The sequence below is a fragment of the Gobio gobio genome (genome assembly GCF_949357685.1).
Source record: "Gobio gobio genome assembly, chromosome: 3".
In the NCBI taxonomy this organism is placed as follows: Eukaryota; Metazoa; Chordata; class Actinopteri; order Cypriniformes; family Gobionidae; genus Gobio; species Gobio gobio.
In genome coordinates this window covers 34,253,007-34,280,405 of record NC_137099.1, presented here as the reverse complement: position 1 = coordinate 34,280,405, position 27,399 = coordinate 34,253,007, and the positions used below count along the sequence as shown (strand labels likewise).

Genomic DNA, 27,399 nt, shown 5'->3' with positions numbered 1-27,399 from the left:
GCCAGTCAGACAGGGCCATCGGTTCACACATGACTGGCTCTCTTAGCTTTGGTTTGGTCTTTGCGTGGCTCTTTATCCCTGGTTTACCTTCTTCTGTCTCCATGGCTTATCTTCACAGGAGTGTGGAAGAGGCTGTGAGCCTCCACAACTCCTCCCAGAACATGCACAAAGCCATTCATTACGATGGCTTTACCCATCACTCCGGTGAAATCTGCTAAAGCTGTAGTATCCCAAAGCACACAAAAAAGCCAGTTAGCTCAGGAATTTCATGGGATATTTAACGAAGCATGAATTTATTTAAAACTCCTGCGCCTTTTGTTAAAATAAATAAGCAATGATAAATTCCTGAGACCCAAAGGATAATTTCCACAAATGTTTAAATCCCTGAAATGCTGAGATCTTCCAAGTTGAACTTTTCCTTCACATCATGGTGAAATGGCTCACAGTGAAAGATACAGGCCAGTCTGCCAGGGATGGTTAGTGTCTCAGCAAGACAAATGTCTCAATGTATTCTGTGTATTCGCCTCGGTTCTCTCAGCTTCACTTGTAGAGGAGTTTTATACTTCCCACCGCTGGGCAGTTTTTGCCCAACAATAGAATTTACCTATATTAAACAGAGTGTTTATTTTGTCATTTGGTCAGTGTAATATTTAATACAGATTTTCTGTGTCAATAACCCTAAGTAATAACAGGCAACTGTTATTGGAACTATTTTTATTGTACCCTTAAAATTACTTTCGCTGGTGTAACCTAATGTATTCAGCTTATTTTAGTGCTATTTCAGTTTTTTTCAACTGCTAACAAGCATCAGTCAATACTGAAGCCACATGTTCAAAACTCTTCACATTCAGCAAAACAGAAGTCTATAGGGACCAAACTGTGAATCATTTTTCATTGCTTTCACACAAAACTCATTCAATGACATTTTGTCATTCATACTTCACCCTCTCCAAAATACTATATATCTTAAGCACATTTTTTTAATGCTAACACGCCGCTTTCAAATATGATTTTACAATTTCAGCTGAAAGAAGATCCGGAGCCCTATTTTTAGTCTCTATTACAGTAGTATTTTTTTTTTTCAGTCATCTTTTGGTAAATCAGGATGGCTTCAGAATGATTTTGTTTGGAAACATGTATCAAGGAAAACACACAGGGAAAGAAGAGCGACAGAAAGGATGGACTAACCCTCACAGTGCTCTACATCCATCCATCCAACACCCTGGACAAATGGCCGGTCCATCACAGGGATGACACTAGGGCTGCAACGACGCGTGACGACGTCGACTACGAAAATACGTCGACATGCGTGAAATGCGTCGACGCGTCGGCGGCACATTATTTACGTTCTAGAATGGAACAGAAGATCTAGAATAATGGCAGCTTCTGCTACCGGGCATAGTGAAAATGATCATTTATCATATTAAGCCAGACCGCGACATTCAAAAGTGTGGGAGTACTTTAAAGGGTTAGTTCACCCAAAAATGAAAATTCTGTCATTAATTACTCACCCTTATGTCGTTGGAGACCCGTAAGACCTCCGTTCATATTCGGAACACAAATGAAGATATTTTTGTTGAAAGCTGATGGCTGAGAAAGGCTTCAGTTAGGCCTCCATTGGCATTCAGTACACTTATACTCCCAAGACCCATAAAAGGCACTTAAAATGTCATTACAAAGTCCATCTCACCACAGTGACTCTACAATAATCTTACGATGCGACGACAATAGTTTTTGTGCGCAAAAAAAAATCAAAATAACACCTTTATCCAACTTGTTCTTGCCTTCCGCGTGTGCCTCCACGACGCATGCGCGAGAATATGACGTAGCGCCGGGGCTCGGGATTCCATGAAATGCACACTCTAACCCCATTTTGAGCACTACGCTGAGACCTAAAGCACGATCAATGTAGAATCCAACAGCTGAGATACGCGCGTCTTCCTCTGATTGTAAACAAATCACTTCTGGGTCATCTGTCCGAACGCCGGATCTGCGTCATATTCTCGCGCATGCGTCGTGGAGGCACACACGGAAGTCGAGAACAAGTTGGTTAAAGGTGTTATTTTGATTTTTTTTGCGCACAAAAACTATTGTCGTCGCATCGTAAGATTATTGTAGAGCCACTGTTGTGAGATGGACTTTGTAATGACATTTTAAGTGCCTTTTATCGGTCTTGGGAGTATAAGTGTACTGAATGCCAATGGAGGCCTAACTGAAGCCCCAATGGAGGCCTAACTGAAGCCTTTCTCAGCCATCAGCTTTCAACAAAAATATCTTCATTTGTGTTCCGAATATGAACGGAGGTCTTACGGGTCTTGAACGACGTGAGGGTGAGTAATTAATGACAGAATTTTCATTTTTGGGTGAACTAACCCTTTAAACAGAAGCCGAGTAATGCCGGTTTCACACTGCGCGCGGTGGCAGAGCAGGAGCTGTGCGCGTGGAGAGCGGAAGCTTTCACACTGCCAATCAGTGTTGCCAAGTCGCGCTCTTTTCCGCGGAATTAGGCTACTTCTACACTGTTGCCGCGGGCTGTGTCTCATGTCCGCGGGTTGAAGCGATCCCAACCATGTGATATTTAGCCCCGGGAATGAGAATTTTAGCAGGCAGCCCTGCAAAAAAAACACACATATTTAACCCCCCGAACGCGATGTTTACCAGAGAACCTCCCCGAAACGCGATTGGGCTTGTTTTGGGCTAGTTTTGAGTAATGAATGGGTGGGTTTTGTTGTGAAAACCTGGCAACCCTGCTTCCAGTGTTCTCTCGCGCAGCTGAACCGTGGCGCGTGTATTGCAACAGATGGTCACATTTTCCGGGGTTCTTCTCCGACCCCAGTACGTCTCGTGCCTTTATTTATTATGGGCTGCATATATCTGCTGTTAATGCGACCTGGTTCCCCTCTGTCCCAAACACATTTGCATATAACATGCTGTATATAGGTAGTTTGCATGATTAAAGTAACATTAAAGTTAAGATATGCCTCTAGCTTTAATCATTTAAATGTGTCTTTGAAGTTTGGGCAAAAACTTCTGGCAGCTTTAGTCGTTGTTTATGCACATGTATCTTCAAAATAGACGACTAGTTAAATTAAAACTATGCTGAAAGCTCCTGTATGTGAACCGTTTGCAGATAAATACAAGTGCATTTTCGTTTACTATTGACACAAATCAATAAGTAAATCATACTCAACTACTGTAGTAAACAACTTTTCATAATTAGGCCTACTCTGTATACATTTTATGATGAATAGTATCATTATATATTATGTTTAAAAAGCTTCTTGTGTTCATATATTTCATTATAAAATTGCATACTATGTACACTACCCTTCCTGAAATACAATTAATATTGTCATCATTCATTGATTTCATGTTAAAATAATATACAAATTCACTACCCTCTTTGAAATACAATAATCAGTAAAGAAGAATCATAAGATTAATCCGGAAAAATAATCGTTAGATTAGTCGACTAATCGAAAAAATAATCGTTAGATTAGTCGACAGAAAAAATAATCGTTAGTTGCAGCTCTAGATGACACACACGTACACATTCATATGCACACTCACACCTACAGACAAATTTACAGTCTCTAATTCATCTGTCCTGTATGTTATGTGTTACACATGAAGAACATACAAACTCCACACAGAATGACTCCTGACACCACTGGGACTCCAGTACTGCACATGTCTCATTCATTCTATATGCTGTAATACAATCAGTACAATGAGATGTTATTCTTAATCTATAACGAAATACTGATTTATGTGAAAAATCATCCAAACTTTAAAAATGAAAGTTCATCATTTATGTAATGCTCCTAGTAGTTAGAGTTTTAGGTCAGTGTGTTATGAATGACATGTTTTCTGAATGAGAATTGCTGCCAGTGTTATGGTGGAACAAGCTTTTTTTGTTGGTCTGAGTGAGTTTTGGAGGTGAGATTAAGTGTTTGGCCAAGATTCATATTAGTAATGCAGACTGTATGAAGAATTTAAAAAAAAAAGTGGTTTCAGTAGGGTGAATTCAGGGTGATTGGGACACTTTTTCCAAGTCATCTCAATGACAAAAAGTGTCCCCTGAATTCACCCTATTTCCCTTACAAAAAATAAGTTTATTCAAGTGTTCTATTAGTATACTTCTTTTAAACTAAAAATAAGTAAGTATACTTTCAGTCTACTTTTTAGAAATATGCTTTGTATACTTCTCAGAAATATACTTTATATACTTCTCAGAAATATACTTAAAATTGCACTTAAAGGGTTACTTTCAGCAATTTAGCATTAAGCTTCAAATCAGTAGAAACCCGGTAGTATATTCGAATTATTGTACTTTCCCCCTTCATGTCCCCCTGAGAGAATTATGCATTTTATTATCGTTATGAATCAGTGAGTCGATTCAGCGGTTTGGATCGCCAAAGTCACATGATTTCAGCAGTTTAGCGGTTTGACACGCGATCCGAATCATGATTCGACTCGCTGATTCATAACGCTTCGAAGCTTCATGATGCAGTGTTTTGAAATCAGTCATCACTATATAAGTCGTTATTTAGGGGTTTTTTTGCGCACAAAAACTATTCTCGTCGATTCATAAAGTTATTGTGGAACCATTGTAGTGAGATGGACTTTGTAACGACGTCTTTTGTACCTTTTAAGGGTCTTGAGAGTGTAAAGTACATTGTGCCAATGGAGGCCTTTCTGAGCCATCGGATTTCAATTAAAATATCTTAATTTGTGTTCCGAAGATGAACGGAGGTCTTACAGGTGTCGAACGACATGAGGGTAAGTAATTAATGACAGAATTTTCATTTTTGGGTGAACTAACCCTTTAAAAATATACTTGAACTTTACTTAAAGGTGAACTATGTAGGATTTTTGCAGTAAAATATCCAGAAACCACTAGGCCAGTGTTTTGTTCAGTTGAGTACTTAGAATATCCCAAATGTTTTAAACTATTTGTAAATCGTGAGAAAATTGCTATTTTAACCAAGGAACCGGGACGTGTGAGCTATGCGTGTGAGGGAGTCGCCTGTCGATTGCGTCATATCTGCGTCACCCTCGGTCTCCGGTTTTATTCAGTGAAACACTTTACTCTCACTGCATTGTGAACAAGTGTCATAGCAGCCGCCGAGCGAACGTCATAACTTCCTTTTCAACACACTCAGATATATCTAATACGATAAACAGAGTTGCGTTACCTCATATACTCATGACTGGAAAAGAGGAAGTAGCGCCGGCAACCGTGTCATAATAAAAGTCCCGCCAGCGACTATGCCATAATAACAGTCCCGCTCTTCAATCGCTCCTGCGGCCTTGCTCAGCTCCACAACACTCGCTCCTGCTCTGCTTCAGACTACAGTAATGTCAATAATCGCATCCATGAACATGATTTCTGCCCGAGTCCTATCCTGACTGTTTTCCACCGGCTGTGAGGTGAAGACCACATGTCCCGAGATTCTGCGCTCAAACGTGCCGTCATCAAACTACACCTTTGTTTTGAACAGGCGACCTCTAGTGGACAGAAAAGTTACATAGTGTAGCTTTAAGTAAAGTTCCAAGTATATTTTTAAAGGGTTAGTTCACCCAAAAATAGAAATTTCTCACGATTTACAAATATTTGGAAACATTTGGGAAATTCTAAGTACTCAACTGAACAAAATGTATATAACACTGGCCTAGTGGTTTTTGGATATTTTAAAGTATACTTCATAAAATAAACTTGAAATTTACTTATTTTTTGTAAGGGTTCAGCCGATGCCTGTATCTGTAAACAATGTTAGTCATTTTAATGGGAAAAGAATCGATTAACTGTAACCTTATGTTTAAAAATCATACTGTCCTTAAAAAGACAGTAGATTCAATTTTACTGCAAAATATTGTTTCAAACGTAAAATACAGGGCTAGTGTAAGGGGATAGAATATACAGTTTGCACAGGATACAAACCATTACGTCTATTGAGAGCCCCTGCAAAGATAGTAAACCGTGTGTGTGTGTGTGGGCAACAGTGTGTTCTGTCTTTGTTATTATCACAGTTGCTGGAAAGACAAATTTTGATGAACTTTAAGTCATCATGTGGCCATCTGTTACACCACCTGCATTAGTATCAGTGCATTTTACAGTAGCAAATAGAATTGAATAGCTCACATAGGTTGGTAAATTAGCATTATATAATTTAATGGCATAAACAGGCTGTAATTGTAAACTTGTCATCATAATGTCATCTAACAACATCCACACTATTTTATGCTCTGACAACCACATCCGCCAGTTTTTACTGTGCGTTTTACTTTCTTTTCTTTCTTTCTTTTTTCACAGTGAAAACTCAGAACTGCAATCAGACCGGATCATTCCAAAGACTGATTCCTGTCATCTCCTACACAGAGGCTTTATGCTGGAAAATGCCATGCAGCTGGACTTAAAGTTCAGGAAATGTCTGCACATACTAGTTAGGCTACTTGATATCTTCTGGTGGAGTTCAGCGGGTTCATCGTCTCAGAGGAACGCTGGTAACACTGACCTAGAAACATGTGCTTGTGAGCAGGTCTCACATGAGGGCTGAAACCAAATCCGTGTGTGGCTCGTAGGATAGATGAGGAATGCAGACTACAAAAAACGACCTCCACAGGTTCGCATTTGAAGAAAAACGTCTAATTTCGAAACCTATTTGTACCCCTCTGGATGAGAGTAATGACTTAATTTATTACGTAGCACAAATTGTAAGGACGTGATTAAATTCGTTTGGTTGGTAGTGAGCTCGCCCCCTTTGCTCGCATCACACTCTCGAAGAGAGACGGGCCCGCGCCTGGGAGCTGTCCCAGGCAACATGGTGCTGAAACCGCAGCGAGAGCGAGCATCCTCCGGCTTTACTGATAACCATCACAAACAACTCGTGTTAGAACTGCACAACGCCTTTCGTCGCATGAACTGCAACGCTTTGGATTACCACGCAGGAGCCACTTTAGTGTTTTAGCTAATTCAAAGGAAAGGCACTACAGTAGATGAGACAAAACGACGGGCTGTGGATGTCAAAAACATTTCCTCTCCGTCGACAGCGAATCTGCTTCTTTTCAGGACTGATTTTCGAGAGACATGTCTGACATTACACGGGACAGTGAAAAACTGCCTTGGGATTCTGCAACAAGGGCTGGGTAGCCTATTTAAGGAGATAGGCTGCCCTGTACTAACAAGACGTCGGCACCTTATATATTTCAGAAGGGGACTTGTGCAGGATGCATTTGTAAACGGTCGGACCTGAAACATGAGATGAACGCCAAGGACAATTGCTGGCTAATTGTCAAGATTGTGGATTGATTTCGTTTAACGCAAGACACTTTGCGTTCACATTAACACAATTACACGGTAGTCAGTCATTCGCACCGCTTTTGGAAGACGGCTAATAATCGTGGATAATGTGAATTGTAGAACAGAAATGAATATTTCATGGCTGGTCCACTGTGCGTGTGTATCGTAGACTTACTTGTTTAATTATTAGGAAAACCAAGGCTGCCATTTGTTTGGCTCTGCTGACGAATAGCCTATCCTGCATTTCTGTTTTCCTCCTTTGATGAATAGATGCCACTACCTCAGGAGCTCTTTGTCAGAGGCTGTTCGCGGGAATCCCCGACATTTTCCCATTCATTTTTCCGGTGTACTTGTCCGCAGGTTCATGTGAAAATGTCTGTGGATATAAGGCCATTTACTGTAAGTTACAGCTCTAAAATCCCAGTAAACTGTTTTGTCGGGTAACCTAGATGTGCTTCACGTGGTAACATCTACTGAACTGGTTTTACCCAAGTAAAATATTGTTTTAATATGACTGAATCAACATTAGGTTACAAAGAGGCTTGTTAAACAGATCCTTGAGGTAACAACTGCACGTTACCACTTTTGACAGCTACTATAACATGTGCGTACAATCGTCATCTTCTTAGTGGAACACTAGCGCGAGGAATCGCTCTCAGAGTAACTGTTGAAAATAAACACGTTCTCGATGTCCAAACGGTCACTTGGTGTGAGGTTGACTAGAAAGCGGTGTTGCTCTCGAGACTGAATCGGCTTCCCAGGTGTTTCTTCCTCGCTGGAAACCAAACAGTAAGTTCTGTTATGTGACCTGCCGGAGTCCAGTGACAGATAGCCTTAGCTTTATAGGCCGTTTAAAACATAGACCGCCTTTCCATTATTCATAAGACGGGCACATGTTGTTGGCTATCGGTGTCATTGTATGGTGTTGGGGATTGTTGAGTCGACCGATGCTGCGCCGCCAGGGCAAGCAGAAAGGCCGCTGTTGCGTCTTGTTCAGTGACCTGAAGGTTTTCCTACTCAGGCCACCGGCACCGTCGGCATCGCCACCTGCCTTCACACCCATGAACGAACTAAACGCGGAGGGCAATGCGACGAGCAGCGCCACGGAGAGCCACTCTTTAGCCAACGGACATTACCAGCCGGTAACAGGTGAGTCGTTGGACACACGAGTGCCCGAAGACTGGACTCATAGCGCATTGGATCCGCCGAGGACGCTGGACTGTTGCAGCTCATCTGAGGATTGCTCTAAGGAGAAGCTGGACGAGAGGTTGTCTCTGAACAGCTGCACGGACAGTGGAGTCAGGACTCCGTTGTGTCGGATCTGTTTTCAGGGCCCAGAGCAGGTAGGGACTTCACTTTGTGCATGCTCATGGATGTAGAATGTTTAATGCACATATTTGCTCAATCCAACAACAACAAAAAAACACCCACAGCAATTAAAAAAAGTCTATGGTGCCAAAGTGACAACCTGCAGTGATAAGTTCATTGCACCACTTTAAGTGTAATTACTGATGAAGAAATGCTGGAACTGAAGTAGAATGACAGCAATTATTGTGTCATTTAAATGGATGAAAAAGATTTTGTTATAATATAATTTTAAAGTAAGAACATTTTCACAGACAATTTCACTGCATGAATATCTCTATGCAGTGGGCTCAAAAAGTATTTGGATAACATTAATTTTACTTAAAAAATTTATGAATGTGAATGCATTACAGCAAACCAGTAGCATTTATTTTAAAAACAAATAGCACGAGCACATTTTAAAACAAAACATTTCAATAAAGATGTTTAAATTGATAAAACCGTTAGAACTGTTCAAAACTAATGCAAATGCATTTGGACATTTTCTTGGTAGACACTTAGTTGAAAATGTTCACAGTTAAATGGATAGTACGCCCAAAATTGAAAATGTTGTCCTTGATAATGTTCCAAACTATGACTTTCTTTCTTTTGCAGAACACAAAACATGATATTTTGAAGAAGTGTTTTTTGTCCAAACAATGAAAGTCAGTGCATGGGGCCCAAACAACAACACTTTGACTTTTATTAAACACACACAGAGATTTTTTAAAATATCTTCATTTTTCGAAACATATCTTTCTTTCTTTTTTGAGTTCCAGAGAAGAAAGAACTGCATTACTTCATAGAAAAAAATCTGACTTCTTATCTCCAAAAGTGCGTAGTTCTGTGAAAAAGTCATGATTTTTTTCCCATTACACTTGATATTTTGTTATCCAAATGTGTCTGCATACTGTATGTGAGATTCCGCGTCATTGCTGCTGTTCTTGAAGTGATTTGTCCCCATAAATCTGACTGTTACTCTGCCTCAGTGGTTTTATGACAGTGGCATTTATCCACAGCTAAGGTGATTTTTTTTCTAATGGAATGCACCACATGACTGAAAGGTCAAGGGTTTGGACACAAAACATTGCTCAAAGATTGACAGCCATTAAGAAGAACATTATATGAATGTCAAACGGACACTTTTATAGTGACCTGTTTGTTTCATTTGTGTGTTTTGACTTTATATATTGTGAAATAGTTACGTAGTAAGTGCTCCTCTTCACAGGCTGATTTAGCTTGTAAATGCATGTGACACAATTTTCTCTTTCTCTCCCCCTTTCTATCATTCTCTCTTTCAGTTGTTTCCTGTCTTTTTCCTTTTCACTTTCCCCACGTCTCTTTCTCTTTCCTCTTTCCATTAATGTGGGCTGTGGTAGAGTTGTGTGGCTGCGGGCTGATGGATGGGGCTGTGAGTGTAATGAGAGCTGTGTAGAGAGCAGATGGGGCTGAGGAGATTCGCTCCGCTCTGACTGAGCTGTGTATATCCAGACACACACTCCCTCTCTTTCTCCCTCTCCTCTCCACTGTATGCTTTGACTTTCTCCAGATGTCTCTTACTTTTTCTATTACTTTAAGAACCCCAAGTAGTAGATAAGGAAGGTGTCCTGTTCCCCTAAAGCCAACAGGGAGGTGAGAAGGGTCCTTCATTTGTGTACACAGAACATGCTTGAGAAAAGAAATAATAGTTTTCTCTTTCTCCACTGTCCTCTCTCTCTCTCTCTCTCACTCTCACTCTCACTCTCACTCACTCACTCACTCACTCACTCACTCACTCACTCACTCACTCACTCACTCACTCACTCACACTCTCTCTCTCTCTCTCTCTCTCTCTCTCTCTCTCTCTCTCTCTCTCACTCACTCACTCACTCACTCACTCACTCTCACTCTCACTCTCACTCTCACTCGCTCACCCACCCACAAAATCACTGAGGAAAAAATGTCCTGGAACCCTTAAGGCAGGGGTGTCCAAACTGGGTCCTAGAGGGCCACTGCCCTGCAGACTTTAGCTCCAACTTGCCTCAACACACCTGCAGTTTCTAGTATCCCTAATAAGACCTTTATTAGCTGGCTCAGGTGTGTTTAATTGGGGTTGGAGCTAAACTTTGCAGGACAGTGGCCCTCCAGGGTCAGGATTAGACACCCCTGCCTAGGGTCTTGTTTTAATCAAGTAAAAACAAGAAATGGAGAGGGAGAGAACTCTTTTTCACACCCTGTTGTGAGGAGTCACATCATTTCACCTTCATTAGAGAGAATAATTGGGCCACCATGTTATTGGATTGGACACAGAAAGATTATAAATGATTAATTTACTATAGCATTATTAAATTGTGTGAATTGGGTTCTTTGGCTTTATACTTAGTTTAATCTTTATTCTACGATCAAGGCCTACTTGTTTGAGCTTCATACAGTGTCCTCATACACAATTTTCAACAAAAATGTGTCTGTCCACACTGAACACAAAACTGCGGTGATATATATATATATAGTTAAAATCCTCCTGGGAAGTTTGTAATGATGACGTTGTGCATTAAAAAAAATTTGGTCAGAGAAAGATGACTATGTACCATGCATGGGTACAAAACATATAGCAAGAATTTGTAAGTTCTACAAAATGATTAAAGCATGCACATAGCTGTTGCTTTCAAATAGATATTACATCGTAATTGTACAATACTGTCGTATTTTGTACGCAACTTATGTACAGTCAATACAGACGATGCATTCATTGTGTCCACCATGTTTTCTCAGTGACACGGAAACACAGGGCTCAAAGCAAATATTAGTTTCCCCACTCATAATTATGACTTTGTGGGTGTGTTCATGTGCATTCATCTTATAAAATACATGACTTAAATGCACCAGTAATAACAGCAAATGAGAACACATAGGATGTTTACAGTTATAGTTCTGAATTGCTAAAACAAATTCCTCGAAACCATCACCCACTTTATCAAAACCTTAAACACGAAACCAAATCTTCAAACTACAGTCAGAGAACCTCTGACTCTTCTGGCAAACCTCAAAACCATTTGATCTGTGCTTAAAATCAAACAATGCTTTCAGATCATACACGCAGCCAGTCATAATATAAACACTACAGATCATTTATTAGACACTACATCAAAAAATTGGAGAACACAGCATTCAAAGCATAGTTACAGAATTTATTTTATTGTAACACAGTCAACTAATTTTGCAAGTACATAAAAAGTATAGCAATCGCAACTTACAGTAGTAAGGTGAATAAATTGTATACTGTATGCACTGCAAGTATAGTATTGTACTTAATATTATTGAATGTCTATATATTCAGCACTTGCATACTGTAAAAATACAGTAGTCCAGCAACTGGACAACAACAACAAAAGCCAAAAAAAGTTTTTTGTTTTTTTTTACTCTAAATTAAAAGCATGTTACAGGACACTCAAAAGAGTGCAACTGCAAAATCAAAGTCAGTGAGAGATTCATTCTGCCTCAGCATCACGTCTTCGTGTTGGGTTCAGCCTCAGGACTTGTCCACATTACAGGCAATGTTGTCTCTTGCCAGGAAAAGGGAAAAACCCTTGTGTGCTGGATCCAGCCTTGACAACACCTTGCTCTTTCTCATCATCATCCTCTTCCTCCTCGTCCACCAACTCTTACACATACTCTTCCTCCTCTCCTTTTCAGATTGTTCCATTTTTTGCTCGTATCAACATTCAATGCACCTGTGCAATCTATCTATTACTTTGTACAGTTGGTTTGATCACATCATTAGAAATAAGTGTGAACAATTTTGAGTCGTTGTGTGTAAACTTTATGTTTAACTTTTGCCTGCCTATGTTTAGCGTTTTGCAACACAAGTGCATTCACAGTGCGATATGTTTTTTTAGTGAGAGAGAATGTGTTTAGAGTTTTGCATAAAGAGCGCATGAGATTTGCAAATGGTGTCTAACTGCCTGAACTTGTTTAAGGTTTTACAGAAAGCGTGATTTATTTGACAAATTTGTTTAGGCTATTGAGAATTTGTTTTAGAGAATGGGGTTAGCCATTCAGAAAAACTGTAGTTATTAGAAGGATTTCCTATTGTGAGCAAGGCTACCAAGTGTGACGTTTCAGAAGTAGAAATCAAGAATTTGACCAAATGCCAATAAAGTGAAATGTGCAATTTCTGCACCCCTCTGCACTGCCAATTAGATTGGCAAAAATAGTGACTGCAACATTGCCTAAACATTCCCTTTGTGTTTGGCCAAACAGGTGACCAAAATTATACAAGTATTATGCTGTTTACTAAATCAAATAGATCTAAAAAGTATTTATAGAATAATGCATGGATGGGGTGGGTAGGTGCGAAAGAACAAACTTTCTTTATGTCCTTTATAATCAACCTTTTATAAATGTTACTTTTCCCTACTTTTCCATTTGCTCTTTCTCTCTCTCTTTCAAAATTACTGTTGGTGCTGATGTAGAATGCTGATGATGTAAAATCCCTGTGTGACCTGCATTATGTCATTCACATGAAACATGGAAACATAAAACATATAATTTACAGTGTTTGTGAAAGTGGCGTTATTATACATCAATGGTGAAATAGCTGAAATAGAAATATTTCTGAATTTATTAGCTATTTCTGACATTTCAATAGAAAATAGCTGAAACTGAAATAGTCTGCATGACTCAAATTCCTGAATGTACAAGCAACAGTACATGTAGAACAATCATGCTGTGTCTTTTTCACCCCATTATGACAGTCAATGTCTGTACCAGAATAAAGCTATTATGTTACCTGCAGCTGGGGTGGTCTGGCCATAGCGAACACTGGGACTTTTCTAAGCGGGCCATTCAACTTATAAGTTGTCACAATCCAGTTAACCAAAAGTGAATCAAATCATGTCTTTCCCTTGAACTCTGAAATACTGGATATGTTAGTTTAAACCACAGTGGTCTTTACAATGTCTCTACAATCCTTATTTTCTTGGTGTAAATGCATTGAAGTAATTTTCAGTCATCCTTGTTAGATAAGCAGTCTTTTTGATTAGGGTAGAGTGAGAACAGTTTTTGCCTTTTACTGCAGAAATAATTACCAGAATAAAAATGAGATTTATGAAGATGCCTTCATCTGTATACTATAGCAAAATAGCAATCCAGAATAAAGAAAAGAAAAATAAATTGTTTAGCATTAAAATTAAATTATCTATAATTCTCATTACTGTACCGGTCAAAAGCTTGGAAACATTGCTATTTTTTTATGTTTTTGAAAGAATGGATTTTAATTTCATCGAGCTTGCATGAGAAATATTTACAGATTTACAAGGGCACTCCATTAACTTATATAATTTACCCTAATGGTAATACACATGACTGTGAGACATGCCCCTTGAGCAGCTGATACCTGGTTAGTTAATCTTGGACCATGTTTCTTTTTTTGTAGAGTCAGCACACATTTAAGTAATATTACACCAGCAACAATGTTGTTGATCATGTGGATTGATTTTAATGTGATTCAGCTGTAGGTAATCACAACTGTGCAGTATCAACAGTTCAATAAACAATAATTATTGCGTGACTCATAATTTATACAGATTATTGCCAGTTACTTTTGCTATTTATATGGAGTCCCACACACCAATGTGAGGTGTGTGTGGGCAATGTGGGCCCATATGACAAATTTTTTTATGTGTCATATAAGGGCTTTGTATATTTATGCTCTGTCAGTGAAAATTCCAAAGCCACAGCAGAATTAGCATGTAGCCTATCAGTGTTTTTGAATGAGTTGATTGCGTGAATAATTCAATGGCTTACTCTTAAAGGGATAGTTCACCCTGAAATGAAAATAAAGTTATCTTTTATTGACCCTGCTGTTGTTCTAATGTCCTATGTCCTATCTTTTTTGGACCTCAAAAGCAGAAATTTTAAAAATGTCTTGCACGCGCTCCTTCCTATAATGGCAGTGAATAGCGACCAGGCTAAAACATTACAAAAATGATACAAAAGTATCACGCAATGATACAGTGAGACGTGCGCCATATATGGAAAGTGTTCAGGAGGCATAGTTTAAGGTTTTGCGAGAAAGAAACCGTATTATTCGGCCAAAAAATTGTGATGAGTGCGAGCCGTCAGCAGGCGCCTGTGCTCATGCTTACTATAACTCGCACTGTTGTCATGGTACCCAGGATAAGCACACATACGCACACACACCATTTTGAGAAATCAGGCTCAATATAAACAAACGCGACTCTCGTCTTTTCTATAAGGTATATGATAAGAAATAATACAATAATAATAAAACCTCCTGAAGTGAATATTGTGTACCGGTTGTCATGACAACATTGCGTGAGGGGCTGCTGAGTCACTGCTGACGGCTCGCACTCATCACAGGAACGAGTGCAGAGTAACGGCCGAGCTCAACAGTATTTTGACTGCATAATATGGTTTCTTAAGACACTTTCCATATATGGCGCGTGTCTCACTGTATCATTGTGTGATACTTCTGGTTGCTATTCACTGCCATTATAGGAAGGAGCGCGTGCAGGACCATTGTTCAAATTTCTGCTTTTGAGGGCCGAAAAAGATAGAAGGACATAGGGCATTAGAACAACAGCACGGTCAGTAAAAAATGGCTTTATTTTCATTTCAGGGTGAACTATCCATTTGAAAACAGTTTCTGATTCATTCCTGTTTTTGAACGAATCTGTTGAGTCGCTTAGCCACTCAGCCAATCAAATTCGACAACTGGAACTAAATGGTTGTAGGTTGGTAGGCTACCTAAGAGATGGCAACAAACTTAGAGATGGTTTATAATAGCTCTAGTACTTTTTCTGTGTTCAATATGTTTTGTATTGAATAAAATATTATTCATAGTTTGTGTTGGACCTTATAAATGCTGTCATCACAAAATAATAAGGATTTATGCTAAAACTGTTCAAAACCTTACTCTGCCTTTGGCGTGGAGGACACTGTAATACAGAAGGCAAGTTTGTATTATATGCATGCAATAGCTAATACAATTAGGGTTTAATTTGTGTTTTTGAGTCCCAGTCCATCCTTAACTGCAGCCACTTTTACCATCTACCAACACTGCATCCTTCTCTAGCAGTGTGTGCTTAATAGAGGATGATCTTAGCTAAAAAGAATCTTAAAATTTGCATTGCAAAATGCTTTTAGAAAGCACACTAAAAACAGTCCAGTGCTAAAGCCAGAAAACCACTGTCTCAAACACTCTCTCACCACCCTTCAAGTATGCTAATAACATGAAATACGATTTATTTTATCGCCGCTGAGGGCTGTTTACAAGGATTCTTTCTTTCACTTCTCTTCTTCTCACACTAGCCTAGGCTTGCTGTCTCTTTTACTGTTTTTCTCTCCTTATTTTATGTCCCTTCGTTCCTCTTTATCTCACAAACTCGTATATAGGTAGTGTCTCTCTCTCATTATAAAACACTATTCTTTCTCGTGCTTGTTTCTTACAGAGGGCTCATTCCTTTCTGCTCCCATGAATCGGCTGCTATGTAACGCTGACCTAACATCCAGCACAATAAATTGAGGCTGCGCTCACCGCCGAGGGCTTAGGGGTTATGTATAAAGGATCAGTCATTCAGATTGTATTGATAGTTCTGCTTTAATACCACAATTAGATAAAGTGGCCTCTTCTCCCACTCTGACGAGCCGCTCTCTGATCTCCCATCACACATCTCTGCTGCACAACGTATCATTACAACCCCAAACCATCAGTGATTATGGATAATTAGTGGATAGCAAATCAAGTGAATCTGAATTTACTCAACAAATGGATGCACATTTGCTTCCAAAATCTCCCCGTCCTCAGATTTGACTCATAATAAAGCATGTCAAATGAAATCAGAGGGACTTTGCTGGGGGAATTATCTGCATTCAGTTTTTTTAATGTTCTGTAGTATGGATATTTGATCATAGATGAATCAAGTCGAGTGAATCTGAATAGCAGTGTCCGCATTTGATACCGGTTTCATAACTGTGGAACTAAACATCATCAAAGACACAGATTTTCCCTTAACTAATGTTAACTGTTTAGAGGAGAGACTAGTGCTGAGATTAAAGGCTGATTCTGCGTCGATTTTCATTTATACTTCTGCGTCCTTGTCCACGTCGACGTGCAGTTACACATGCAGAGGGAGCATGTGTACCCCTAAGGGAGGGGTTCTGGCAGACCAACCACAACTCTTGCGGTCCACGTAGAATTGACGCGTTGTTACATTTTTGGAGAGGTGCACGTCAAGGTACGTCGTAGGCTATGCGTGCAACACACAGCCTACAACGTAGTTATGGCGTACACTCAACGCAGAACTATAAATTGGGTTAAAGGCCTATCATGGTAATCCTGTTAATTGAAGTTTGTTCATGATGGATTAAATGACACACATCCATACTGTGTTTGTCAACCTGAAAACTCGAATCCTCTCAAAGAGAGAGGAAGTGACGGAGAAAGCAATAAACGGCCTTGACACACAGAATACACACATATATAAACACAGCAGTCATTGGATAAGAGTGCCACTTTAAGTCTCTTAAAAGAATGAATTAGGTATTTTTATAGCACATTTATATGTACTGCTGTACACCCAAAGCACTTTACAATCATATCAGGGGGTCTCTCCTCGACCAACACCAGTGTGCAGCATCCACTTGGATGATGTGACGGCAGCCACAGTACATCAACGCCTGTGTGCTCACCACACACTGTCTATGTGGAGAGGAGAGAGAGTGATCGAGCCAATTCAGTTGATGGGGATTATGGGCCATGATTGATAAGAGTCAATGGAGGGATTGTGGCCAGGACACCGGGGTTACACCCCTACTCTTTTACAAGAAGTTGAATTTATGTACTTACAATTTAGAAGTGTGTCTCTGTGTGTTCCAATTAAAAGGGGTTAAATGAAATTAAGAAATTAATTTATGGACTTTGATTTTAACACATACATATTTGTTCTTGTTAAATACACTACTGTTTAAAAAAATTCAATGCTGTTCTTTTCAACTTACTATTTATCAAAGAATCCTGAACGAAATGTATCACTGTTTCCACAAAATATTAAACAGCACAACAATTGTCCACACTGATTATAATAAGAAATGTTTCTTGAGCACCAAATCAGCATAATTTCTGAAGTGACACTGAAGACTGGAGTAATGGTGGCTGAAATTGCCATTACAGGAATAGATTATATTTTAAAATTATTATTATTAAAAAAGAAACTAGCTAAATGTTACTAATATTTTACAATGTTACTGTTTTTATTGTCTTTTTGATCAAAAGACAATCAGTCGTCTTGAGCATAATATAAAAAAATCTTACTGAACCCAAACCCCAAACTTTTGAAAAGTAGTCTGTAAATCTGGCTGGCTATGAGGATTTTGTTTTTACGATTTTGTTTATATTTTAAATGAATATTACAGGTTCCAGCTCAATTGCACAGCAACAACTTAAATGTTGTTTCATAATGTTTAATATCACAAAATTAATTTGGACCCTAAAACAATCGCAAAAATAACAAGAACGACTTTACAACTTAAATAAAACAGAAGTTTTATCTATATCACCAAATACACTAATTTTAACACTCATTTTCAAAAAAAAAAAAAAAACCATTTGTGGCTTTATGGTCTATATATATATATATTAAAAATATTGAAACAACTGATAAGCATTTTAAGGTAACTGATCAATGAAATATTGAGAAATAGTTGATTCAAAACTCAGTTTGAGGCATAGTCAGGTGTTGAAGTTCTTTTCATTTTCAAAATGCAGCATGGACATACAGTAAAAAAAAGACTCTTTGGATTGTTTTTGTTCAGTTTGGATGCATAACTCCGGGGAGCAGAGAGAGAAAAAAATATGTCTGGGAAAGGGAAAGAAATAGTTGTAGGAGGAGAGGAGTAGTTGGATCATGACCAGGGAGAAGAAGAGTTAGGGGAGAGAAGGAAGAATGTGTGCTGGACTGTGCGTCTCCATGTTTCCCCCCCTTGCACGTGGAACCTATGAAAGCTCATTTCTGCCATGGAATAGAAAATACAAGTCTGACATTTTTTCTTGCTATTGTGTTTATGTCTCACAGTTCCGAGAAGTTAGAATTGTTAGATGAGATTCTCGCAATTGCAAGAATAAATTTCTGAATTGTAAGATAAAAAGACTCAATTACGTTTTTGCTTCCACAGTAAACAAAAGGTCATGCTTGTTGGATTTTTTTTTTTTAATGATCACTGGCATCAGTTTCATCTTGTTAATAAAGCATAGACACAGAATAAGTTATCTGCGTGTCACGGGTGTGTGCAGATAGCTTATATAATGTGGATAATATTGAATAAATATCTTTTCATCAGGTTAAATACTGATAATTGCTCACTCAAACCCCTTCATCTAACTCTCTCTACTTAACCGTCGGACTCGCATAACCGTCATGTTTGTAGTTCTAATCGAATCCTCGTCCATCTCGTAATGGGTTGTGGGCAATATCAGCCGTTAGAGTGCGCATCGATTCTGACATAGTAGACCATCCGGGAATCTTTGGAATAATCTTTTCAACATACTATGGTTTGAGACATACTAATTTTCCAGCAGCGGTCCTAAGCGTTTCTTGCTTTTTTTTTCCTACTGTAAATTCTATAAAGTAATGACTACTTTTAGACAGTATGTTGCCAAGAATGCACACATTCAGCACTCAACCAGAAATGCAGAATGCTTACAGCACAAGGAAACAGAATTATAAAAAACAATGGATTTCTTATTGTCTGCAGGTAGAACTGAAACTTGACAAGTCATGCAGTTTTCATCAGCTGTTAGTATTTTGACAGTCAATGATTTGACTGTATATGTTCATGTTCGATAGAAAACTAGTGCTAGAGTTGATTACATTTTGAATTAGGTTTGCTGTGTTTGAGTTAGTATATAGAAAACGTTTTTTAGCATTTTTAAATGTAGAGTTTGTATTTATTTAACAAAATATGGTATTTGGCCAGAAAATTAACTATATAGACCCTTTTTCACAGACTGTGATGACACGTTTAACGGTCATCAATATCGTCAATTCTGCAATGTCTTTTGTATTTTCATTTAAAAAAAAAAATACATGTACATTTCTAATACTTTGTATTTGATTACTTTTGCATCAAATTACAAAAAACGGTAACACTTAATTTGGATAGTCCACTTTAGACATTCTACTAACTATAAGTAACTTTGCAACTACATGCCAACTAACTGTCATTAGAGTATTTGTAGACTGTCTGATTAATATTTACTAAAAGTTTATTTTGTTGGTCCCCCAAAAGACATTCTACTGACTATAAGTAACTTGGCAACTACAATTCAACTTATTCTACTAACCCGAACCCTAACACCTAACCATAACCTACCAGTCTACTGAGAGTCAACTAATACTCTAATGACAGTTAGTTGACATGTAGTTGCAAAGTTACTTATAGTTAGTAAAATGTTTAAAGTGGACTATCGAAATAAAGTGTAAGCCAAAAAACAAGTTACCGCTGCTGTGAGGATGTCTAATAGAGCGTCTATGGGAGTGATGGTAAAAATTTACATATTTCTCTCTTTTGACTGCCGTCATCTCACTCTATTTTCCTTCTTTTTGAAAGTTGTGAAATCACTTTTGTGGAGTTTTTCTTTTGCTATTTGAGCAAATGGACACACAAGGGTCCATTTGGAAAATTGACCTATCGGTAAGCCCCGCCCACCTTAGTTACTGTTACTAACTCGGACAAACAAACAGAGTTGCTAACTGTCTTACAATGACAGCGGTCAGTGTGAAAACCTTGTGCCAAGATGTTTTTGATACATTTTGAAAAATGATTAATTGATTTACATGGGCAAATGTTGTGATTAGTACATTTAATCATATGTTTATAGTCACAAACAATAATCTTTTCATGGAATGACACAATCATACACCCACACACATAAGTTCAACATCAGTAGTGTTACATACATGTAGTCTAATGACCATTGTACCCTTGATAAATGTACTTTGGATACATATGACAGAGCCCTAATATTTACATTCCTGTCATATGTGAACCTATATGTGCTCTAGAAACATAACTCTTCTTCATGAAGTGTGTGTGTGTGTGTGTGTGTGTGTGTGTGTGTGTGTGTGTGTGTGTGTGTGTGTGTGTGTGTGTGTGTGTGTGTGTGTGTGTGTGTGTGTGTGTGTGTGTGTGTGTGTGTGTGTGTGTGTGTGTGTGTGTGTGTGTGTGTGTGTGTGTGTGTGTGTGTGTGTGTGTGTGTGTGTGTGTGTGTGTGTGTGTGTGTGTGTGTGTGTGTGTGTGTGTGTGTGTGTGTGTGTGTGTGTGTGTGTGTGTGTGTGTGTGTGTGTGTGTGTGTGTGTGTGTGTGTGTGTGTGTGTGTGTGTGTGTGTGTGAGTGAGAGAGAGATATCACCCTTGAATCATTACATGCCTGTATCATTAATTTAAGGGATTATAAGTAGCTTCAAAAGATAGTAGCAGTAATTGCCAAAGAGCAAAGGCTGACACAGATAGAAACACAGTACAGAAGTTGGGGTTTAAATGTTCACACATTGCCAGTGTGTCAGAGATGACAGAGAGGAGGTGAGAGGTGGAACCTTGACAAAGAGAGGATGTTTAAACATTCTTCCTGCTTTTGTTTTTATTGCAGAAGGTAAATGTTTTGGACGTTATTCTTGAATCTTGTATATTGTAAATGTTCTTTTCAGCAATTTTGTATTGTATATGTCAACATTACTATATAAAATTATCATCCTTGCTCTCTAAATCAGGGGTTTTCAATCTTTTTAATACCAAAGACCCCCTGTGAAGGGCTCCCTTCCTAAATGTATATTGCAGCTATATATTTTTAGACTTAGAAAATAGTAAGAGTGACATTATAAAGACAACATTTTGTTTTAAAATTAAATAATTTATATTTATTTTGTCATTTTACTAAGCCAAAACAAATGATTGATCAATTTCAAAATAATTATTTATAATTCAAATATATTTGTATAGCATTTTTTATTTACAGTAAATATTAGTTTTATCAGTTTTTTTCCCCCTGACATTTTCCATGGACCCCTTTGGGGCCCACACAATCTAGATATTTCACATCACCCATTGACAAAACCCCTAATATTGAAATATTTTGATCTTGATTGTTGAAAAATACATATATATTTTTAAACGGATCACTACATGAGGACATTGTAAACTGAATGAAAAGGTGGGGGTTTGTCTCTAGTTCTGCTTTCTGAAAAAGTAACACTCTTTCTTGTCAAATGATGTCTGGATCATTTGCCCCACTGAATTGCAGTAGGTGTTATGAGCAGGGAAGTGATGTGTGAGTGAATGTGTGAGCATGTGTGGGCACGTGTGTGTTATGAGCCATTATGTGCATGTACAAGAGATTGTCATGCACAATTTGAATTTGCATCAGTTGTCAGAGGAAGTAAATAAATCAAGTAGATTACGCAAAAAATAAAACAATAATAATGAATGACATCCCTAAACCAGTGAATCAAGACTGGTGTGCAACCCAGAAATAGGTTGTAGGAATGTTCTGATGGAGTAGCAAACAAGCTACACTATAAGCAGGCAAATAATAAAATGCAAGATAAAGAGAATAAAGGATGGCAAAGCCCTAGTGAAAAAAATATATATACCAAAATGTATTTAAAATACATTTATATCTTACAAAGTATACTACAAAACCATTAACATATTTACTGACATATCGCTTGAGATTTACTGATATAAATATTATAATTACAATTATTTAAAGTAGCCTACTTCTTTATTGCACAATAATAATAATACATTTTTTTATTTTTATTTTTTTTATTTAGGAGTGCAAAACTTACAACATAGGGTGAACACAGAATAAAACAACAAAACACAAAAACAACAATAAAACAGCAGTAATAATAACAGCAATGAAAAATAGGCATAAATGACAGATAATAATAGTAATAGTGGAAGTATTTAAATAGTAATGGCATGTATAATAATAATGATAATATTTTGTGATGGCGGCAACAGTAATATCAGTAATAAAAATAACAGTAATAATACAATAATGATACTAAAGATGGTGATAAGTTGTGTTGACGGAAATAGTAATATCAATAATAATAATAGATAATATTGATAATTAGATTAGATTAGATTCAAGTTTATTGTCATTACACATGTACAAGTACAATGCAACGAAATGAGTTTGGAGCAAGCCTCCGAGCCGCAGCTATTTAAAGCGCCGCCACAAATGTTAATGATAATAATGATAATAACAACAGTAGTAGTACTCATAAAAAAAAAAGAATAAATAATAATTATATATATTTTATTTATATATATATATATATATATATATATATATATATATATATATATATATATATATATATATATATATATATATATATATATATATATATATATATATATATATATATATATATATATATATATATATATATATATATATATAATAAAAAAATAAATAACACAAATAAATAAATAAAAATAAAAAATGATAATGTGTTGACAGAAAAAAAATCAATAATAATAACAACATTTATATCAATAATAATAGCAACAGTAATAATAGTAATACTAAATATGGTGATGATAATATTTTGTATTGACAGTACAGTTGCAATACTAATATCAATAATATATATATATATATATATATATATATATATATATATATATATATATATATATATATATATATATATATATATATATATATATATATATAATAAAAAAATAAATAACACAAATAAATAAATAAAAATAAAAAATGATAATGTGTTGACAGAAAAAAAATCAATAATAATAACAACATTTATATCAATAATAATAGCAACAGTAATAATAGTAATACTAAATATGGTGATGATAATATTTTGTATTGACAGTACAGTTGCAATACTAATATCAATAATAATATAATAACAATAATAATAACATAACAATAACAATACATTTGATTTGTAACGCACTTTATATTAAACAAAATCTCAAAGTGCTACAGATTTAAAACAAAATAAAATAATACAAAAAGAAGAAGTGACAAATCAACCAAAAGCTCTGCCAAAAAGGTGGGTTTTAAGACCATGTTTAAAAGCATCTAGTCTGTGGGATCCCCAAGTGGTCAGGAAGAGCATGCCATAGACTGGGGGCTGCTGAGCAGAAAGCCCGATCTCCCATAGCACAGAGTTTTTTAGAAGGTATGCTGAAACAGAATGGAGGTTACGTGTGGATGTTTGTATGGTGAGGAGTTTCTTGAGATAGGTGGTGCGTCAATATGGATGCACTGGTGAGTGAGGAGGGAGATCTTGTACTCAATCCTGAGTGAGACCGGAAGCCAGAGTGGGGTGATATGGTCATATTTGCGCACCCTCGCAAATATGACCATGCATATCACTTGTTCTTCAACAATGCACATTTCTTAATATTAAGCCTAAAAAGTGTTAGTCAATCAAAATTAAAAACACTACTGAACAGTCACTAAACACTACGTAGAAAAATAGAAAACACAATGCTCAGGACATGAAGCTGGAGAAGTAATTGTTTATTGTTCACTGTAGGCTAAATGCATGTTGCAAAACAAAAAACTTGTACAAAAAGACAAAACAGAAATCTTATGTGTTTGCCACTTGTGTACAGTAAGCCCATGTAAAAATAAAGTACAAAAATATACATGGAATACTAGGCCTACAAACAGTTAGACCAACTACAATACCATTACAATACTACAGTATATTGGTACAGTGATGTACTGAAACATATATTTACTTACAGTATACTGTGGTACAGTACGTACATACAGTAATTGTACAGTAATACAGTATATGTCATACAGTAGTTGCTGTCAACATTTACATACTGTACTATAATGTCAAAAAAAGGTAATTACTTGTTCTCTTCTCTAAATCTTCGGATTATAGTGGACACAGTGAATCTACTGATGTTTGGTTGTACCCTTTGTCCAGCCTCCCTCATGCTCATACCATGGACAAGAACATGGTCAATTACAGTAGCTCTGATTTCATCAGATATTACTGTTCTTTGTCTTCGCTGACCACCTCGACCTCCTCTCACACAAACTCTTCCTCTCAGATTTCTATCCATTGTAAGGGCCTCACAAACCAGTGCTCTCTGAACTGGCTTACTGTATATGTTCCCTCACATCATTAGCCACAAGTGTGATCAATTTTGAGTTGTTGTGTTCAAGTGGTGACATCTGTGCTTTAATTGTGTTTGACTTTTGTCACCTGTGCTCACAATTTTGCAGCACGGGTGCATCACAATGAAAATGTGTTGGCAAGTTGTGTCTAAACAGGTGAAAAGTGCTTATGGTTTTGCCAAAAGAGTGATTGATTCAATCAGTGGGTTCAGGCAACTGAGCATTTGGTTCAGACAATAGGGTTTAGTGTTTTAGCAATTGAGAAAAACTGTAATATCCCTATTAGTAAGGATAGTATGATCACTGTATAATACCAGTCTTTAAATGCAAGATATTTAAAGTGTACCTAAAGTACACTTGCAACAGTTCCATCTTAGCACAAGCAAGTATATCTTAAGTATATCTGTAGTTGGACCTCAGAACTATTTCCGGATAACTAAAGTGCATTAAGCATACAAAATTAGTTATTCCAATTTAGCAGACTTTAAGTAGTATACTAAAAGTACGATTGCAAGGAATTTATATTACAGTTTTTTTAAATTGCTAAACGACAGTGGGCACAACTGGAGTCACACGTGCGAAACTCTAACTACAGTCTGCACAGCAGCAGGTCATGTGGACCAAACTGTAGTTCGTTTTTCATAGCTTGAACACAGTTTTCAAAACTCTACACACTTATCCCATGACTTTAACCACAATCTGCACAACACTGTGGATTTACAGCCCTTTGTTCAAATGCTAACACACTGCTGTCAAAACTGTGAACCACACATTCAAAACAGAATAGAGTTCAGCCTTGTGCCTTTCAAACGCTGCTGATTGCAATTTCAGCTGAAAGGCTAAGCAGGTGTCTTGTTTTAGACTTGATAGTGAACACACACACACACATATATCTTTTTTTCCCTCATTACTGTTATTCCGTAAATTACTACAGACTATTGAAGCAAACTGCTCATTTAAATTTACCTTAAAGAATTATGTAGCCTGGTTAAAACCAGACCATTCTCAGTAGTAAATTTGCCGGAAGTTGTCTGGGTTTTCCCAGGCTAAGAATTATGTTCTAAAAATGTAAATAAATCATGTGAAAGAATGTCACTCTGTTCTTTGAAGAAAATATTACTTTGTCACTGAAATTGTTCAAAATGTAAAGATGAAAAGTTTGTATTTTCTGTATTGGTGTTTGATGCTTGTGTTTTTACTCCCAGTGTGTTCTGAGTGACAGTGTGTGTTATCTCAGTGAGGGTTGTGCATAGTGTTTGGCTGCACTGAGCCTGTTTTGAGCCATGTGTTTAGAGTTGTGTTGCTTGGAATGAGTTTTGCAGGTGATGTGAACTGTTTAACTCAGGTGACTGTTGGTAGTGCAGACTAGTTAGAGTTTTGCACATGTAGCTCCAGTTGTGCTCACTGTCGTTTAGCAATCGAAAAAAAAACTGTAAGTACATAAATATGTAAATGCATTCGTAGTATACATTACTTACTATAAAATAAATGTATTTCAAATACATTTTGGTTTATGTATATTTCACTAGGGAATACACTTTTAAAAAAATCCTACATTTCATAGATTTTAAATACTGTGTATATAGGTTTATCAACTTTGAAAAAGGGAGGAAAAAACACTTCTTATATTGATGTCAAGGAAAGGAAAGGAAAGGAAAGGAAAGGAAAGACAACTTTTGCTCTGTTCCCCTTTTGTTTCTGTGATTAAATGGAAACGGTTGTGTAACCTAATTTATGCACTTTATTTTAAACCATTGATAAAGATTGATTTTAAATGGGAGAACTCAAAGACAAATGTTTTGTTCAGGTCCTCTTTACATTTTCACCTGCCTTGAATAGCCAAAGTCGACACTGGAAAAGAAGTCTGGTGTTTATAAAGAGGTCTGCAGACACACTGATATGACCTTACACACCTGGGTTCTTCAACAAGTTTCTTGCGGGGACCAGAAAACTTGCAAAGGAACAAATTTTGCTGAGGAATTATTTTAACGCAACATATAGAGCTCCGGGCGTCACGTGACCCATTCTGTTTACAACGGCATATTTGTAGGCAGGGACATCCGGGAGCGAATATGAAATGAATGATGCCAGCATGAGTTTCAAGGCAACAGAGTTCACTGCGCACTTTAATTCAAAAGACATAGACCTGTACAAAACAAAACTTAATAGATTAAACATAACAGATCCCTATAATGCCCCCAGTGTGCTTTTCACGTGTATCGATAAAGGGACGGATAGCTTTTCTGACCTGCAGTATCCTGGGGCCGGTTGGACCAGCTGTGGGCAAGTTACAGTTAACCTAGTTTTGACGTGAATGTGCCGGCACTAAGTTACAACGTATGCACTACTAAATATTTTTGCATTACACCATTAAACTTAGTTTAAGCCTAAATCTACGTATGAACTAAATATTCACGGAAGCCTCCGATTAGGAGTAACGTTAAGGGATAGAATAAAATAGCAGGCAGACTGAACTGCATCAGCTCTTGTTTTACATGACAGACGTACACGTATATGATAATGCTGACATATACACTTGCTTACATTTTAAGAGAGAAAACATTAAGTGGAATTGT

At 37.3% G+C, this 27,399-nt stretch overlaps 1 protein-coding gene across 1 annotated transcript in view; it reads left to right on the top strand.

Annotated features, from left to right (window-relative positions):
• The first annotated feature begins 6,793 nt into the window (after nt 1-6,793).
• Nucleotides 6,794-27,399, top strand: part of marchf4a (membrane-associated ring finger (C3HC4) 4a) — a 45,953-nt gene continuing 25,347 nt past the window's right edge. Inside the window, exon 1 of the mRNA XM_079812912.1 lies at nt 6,794-8,646. Within this exon, the coding sequence (XP_079669038.1) occupies nt 8,197-8,646 (450 nt within the window). The 5' untranslated portion in view covers nt 6,794-8,196. The remainder of the gene's footprint in view (nt 8,647-27,399) is intronic.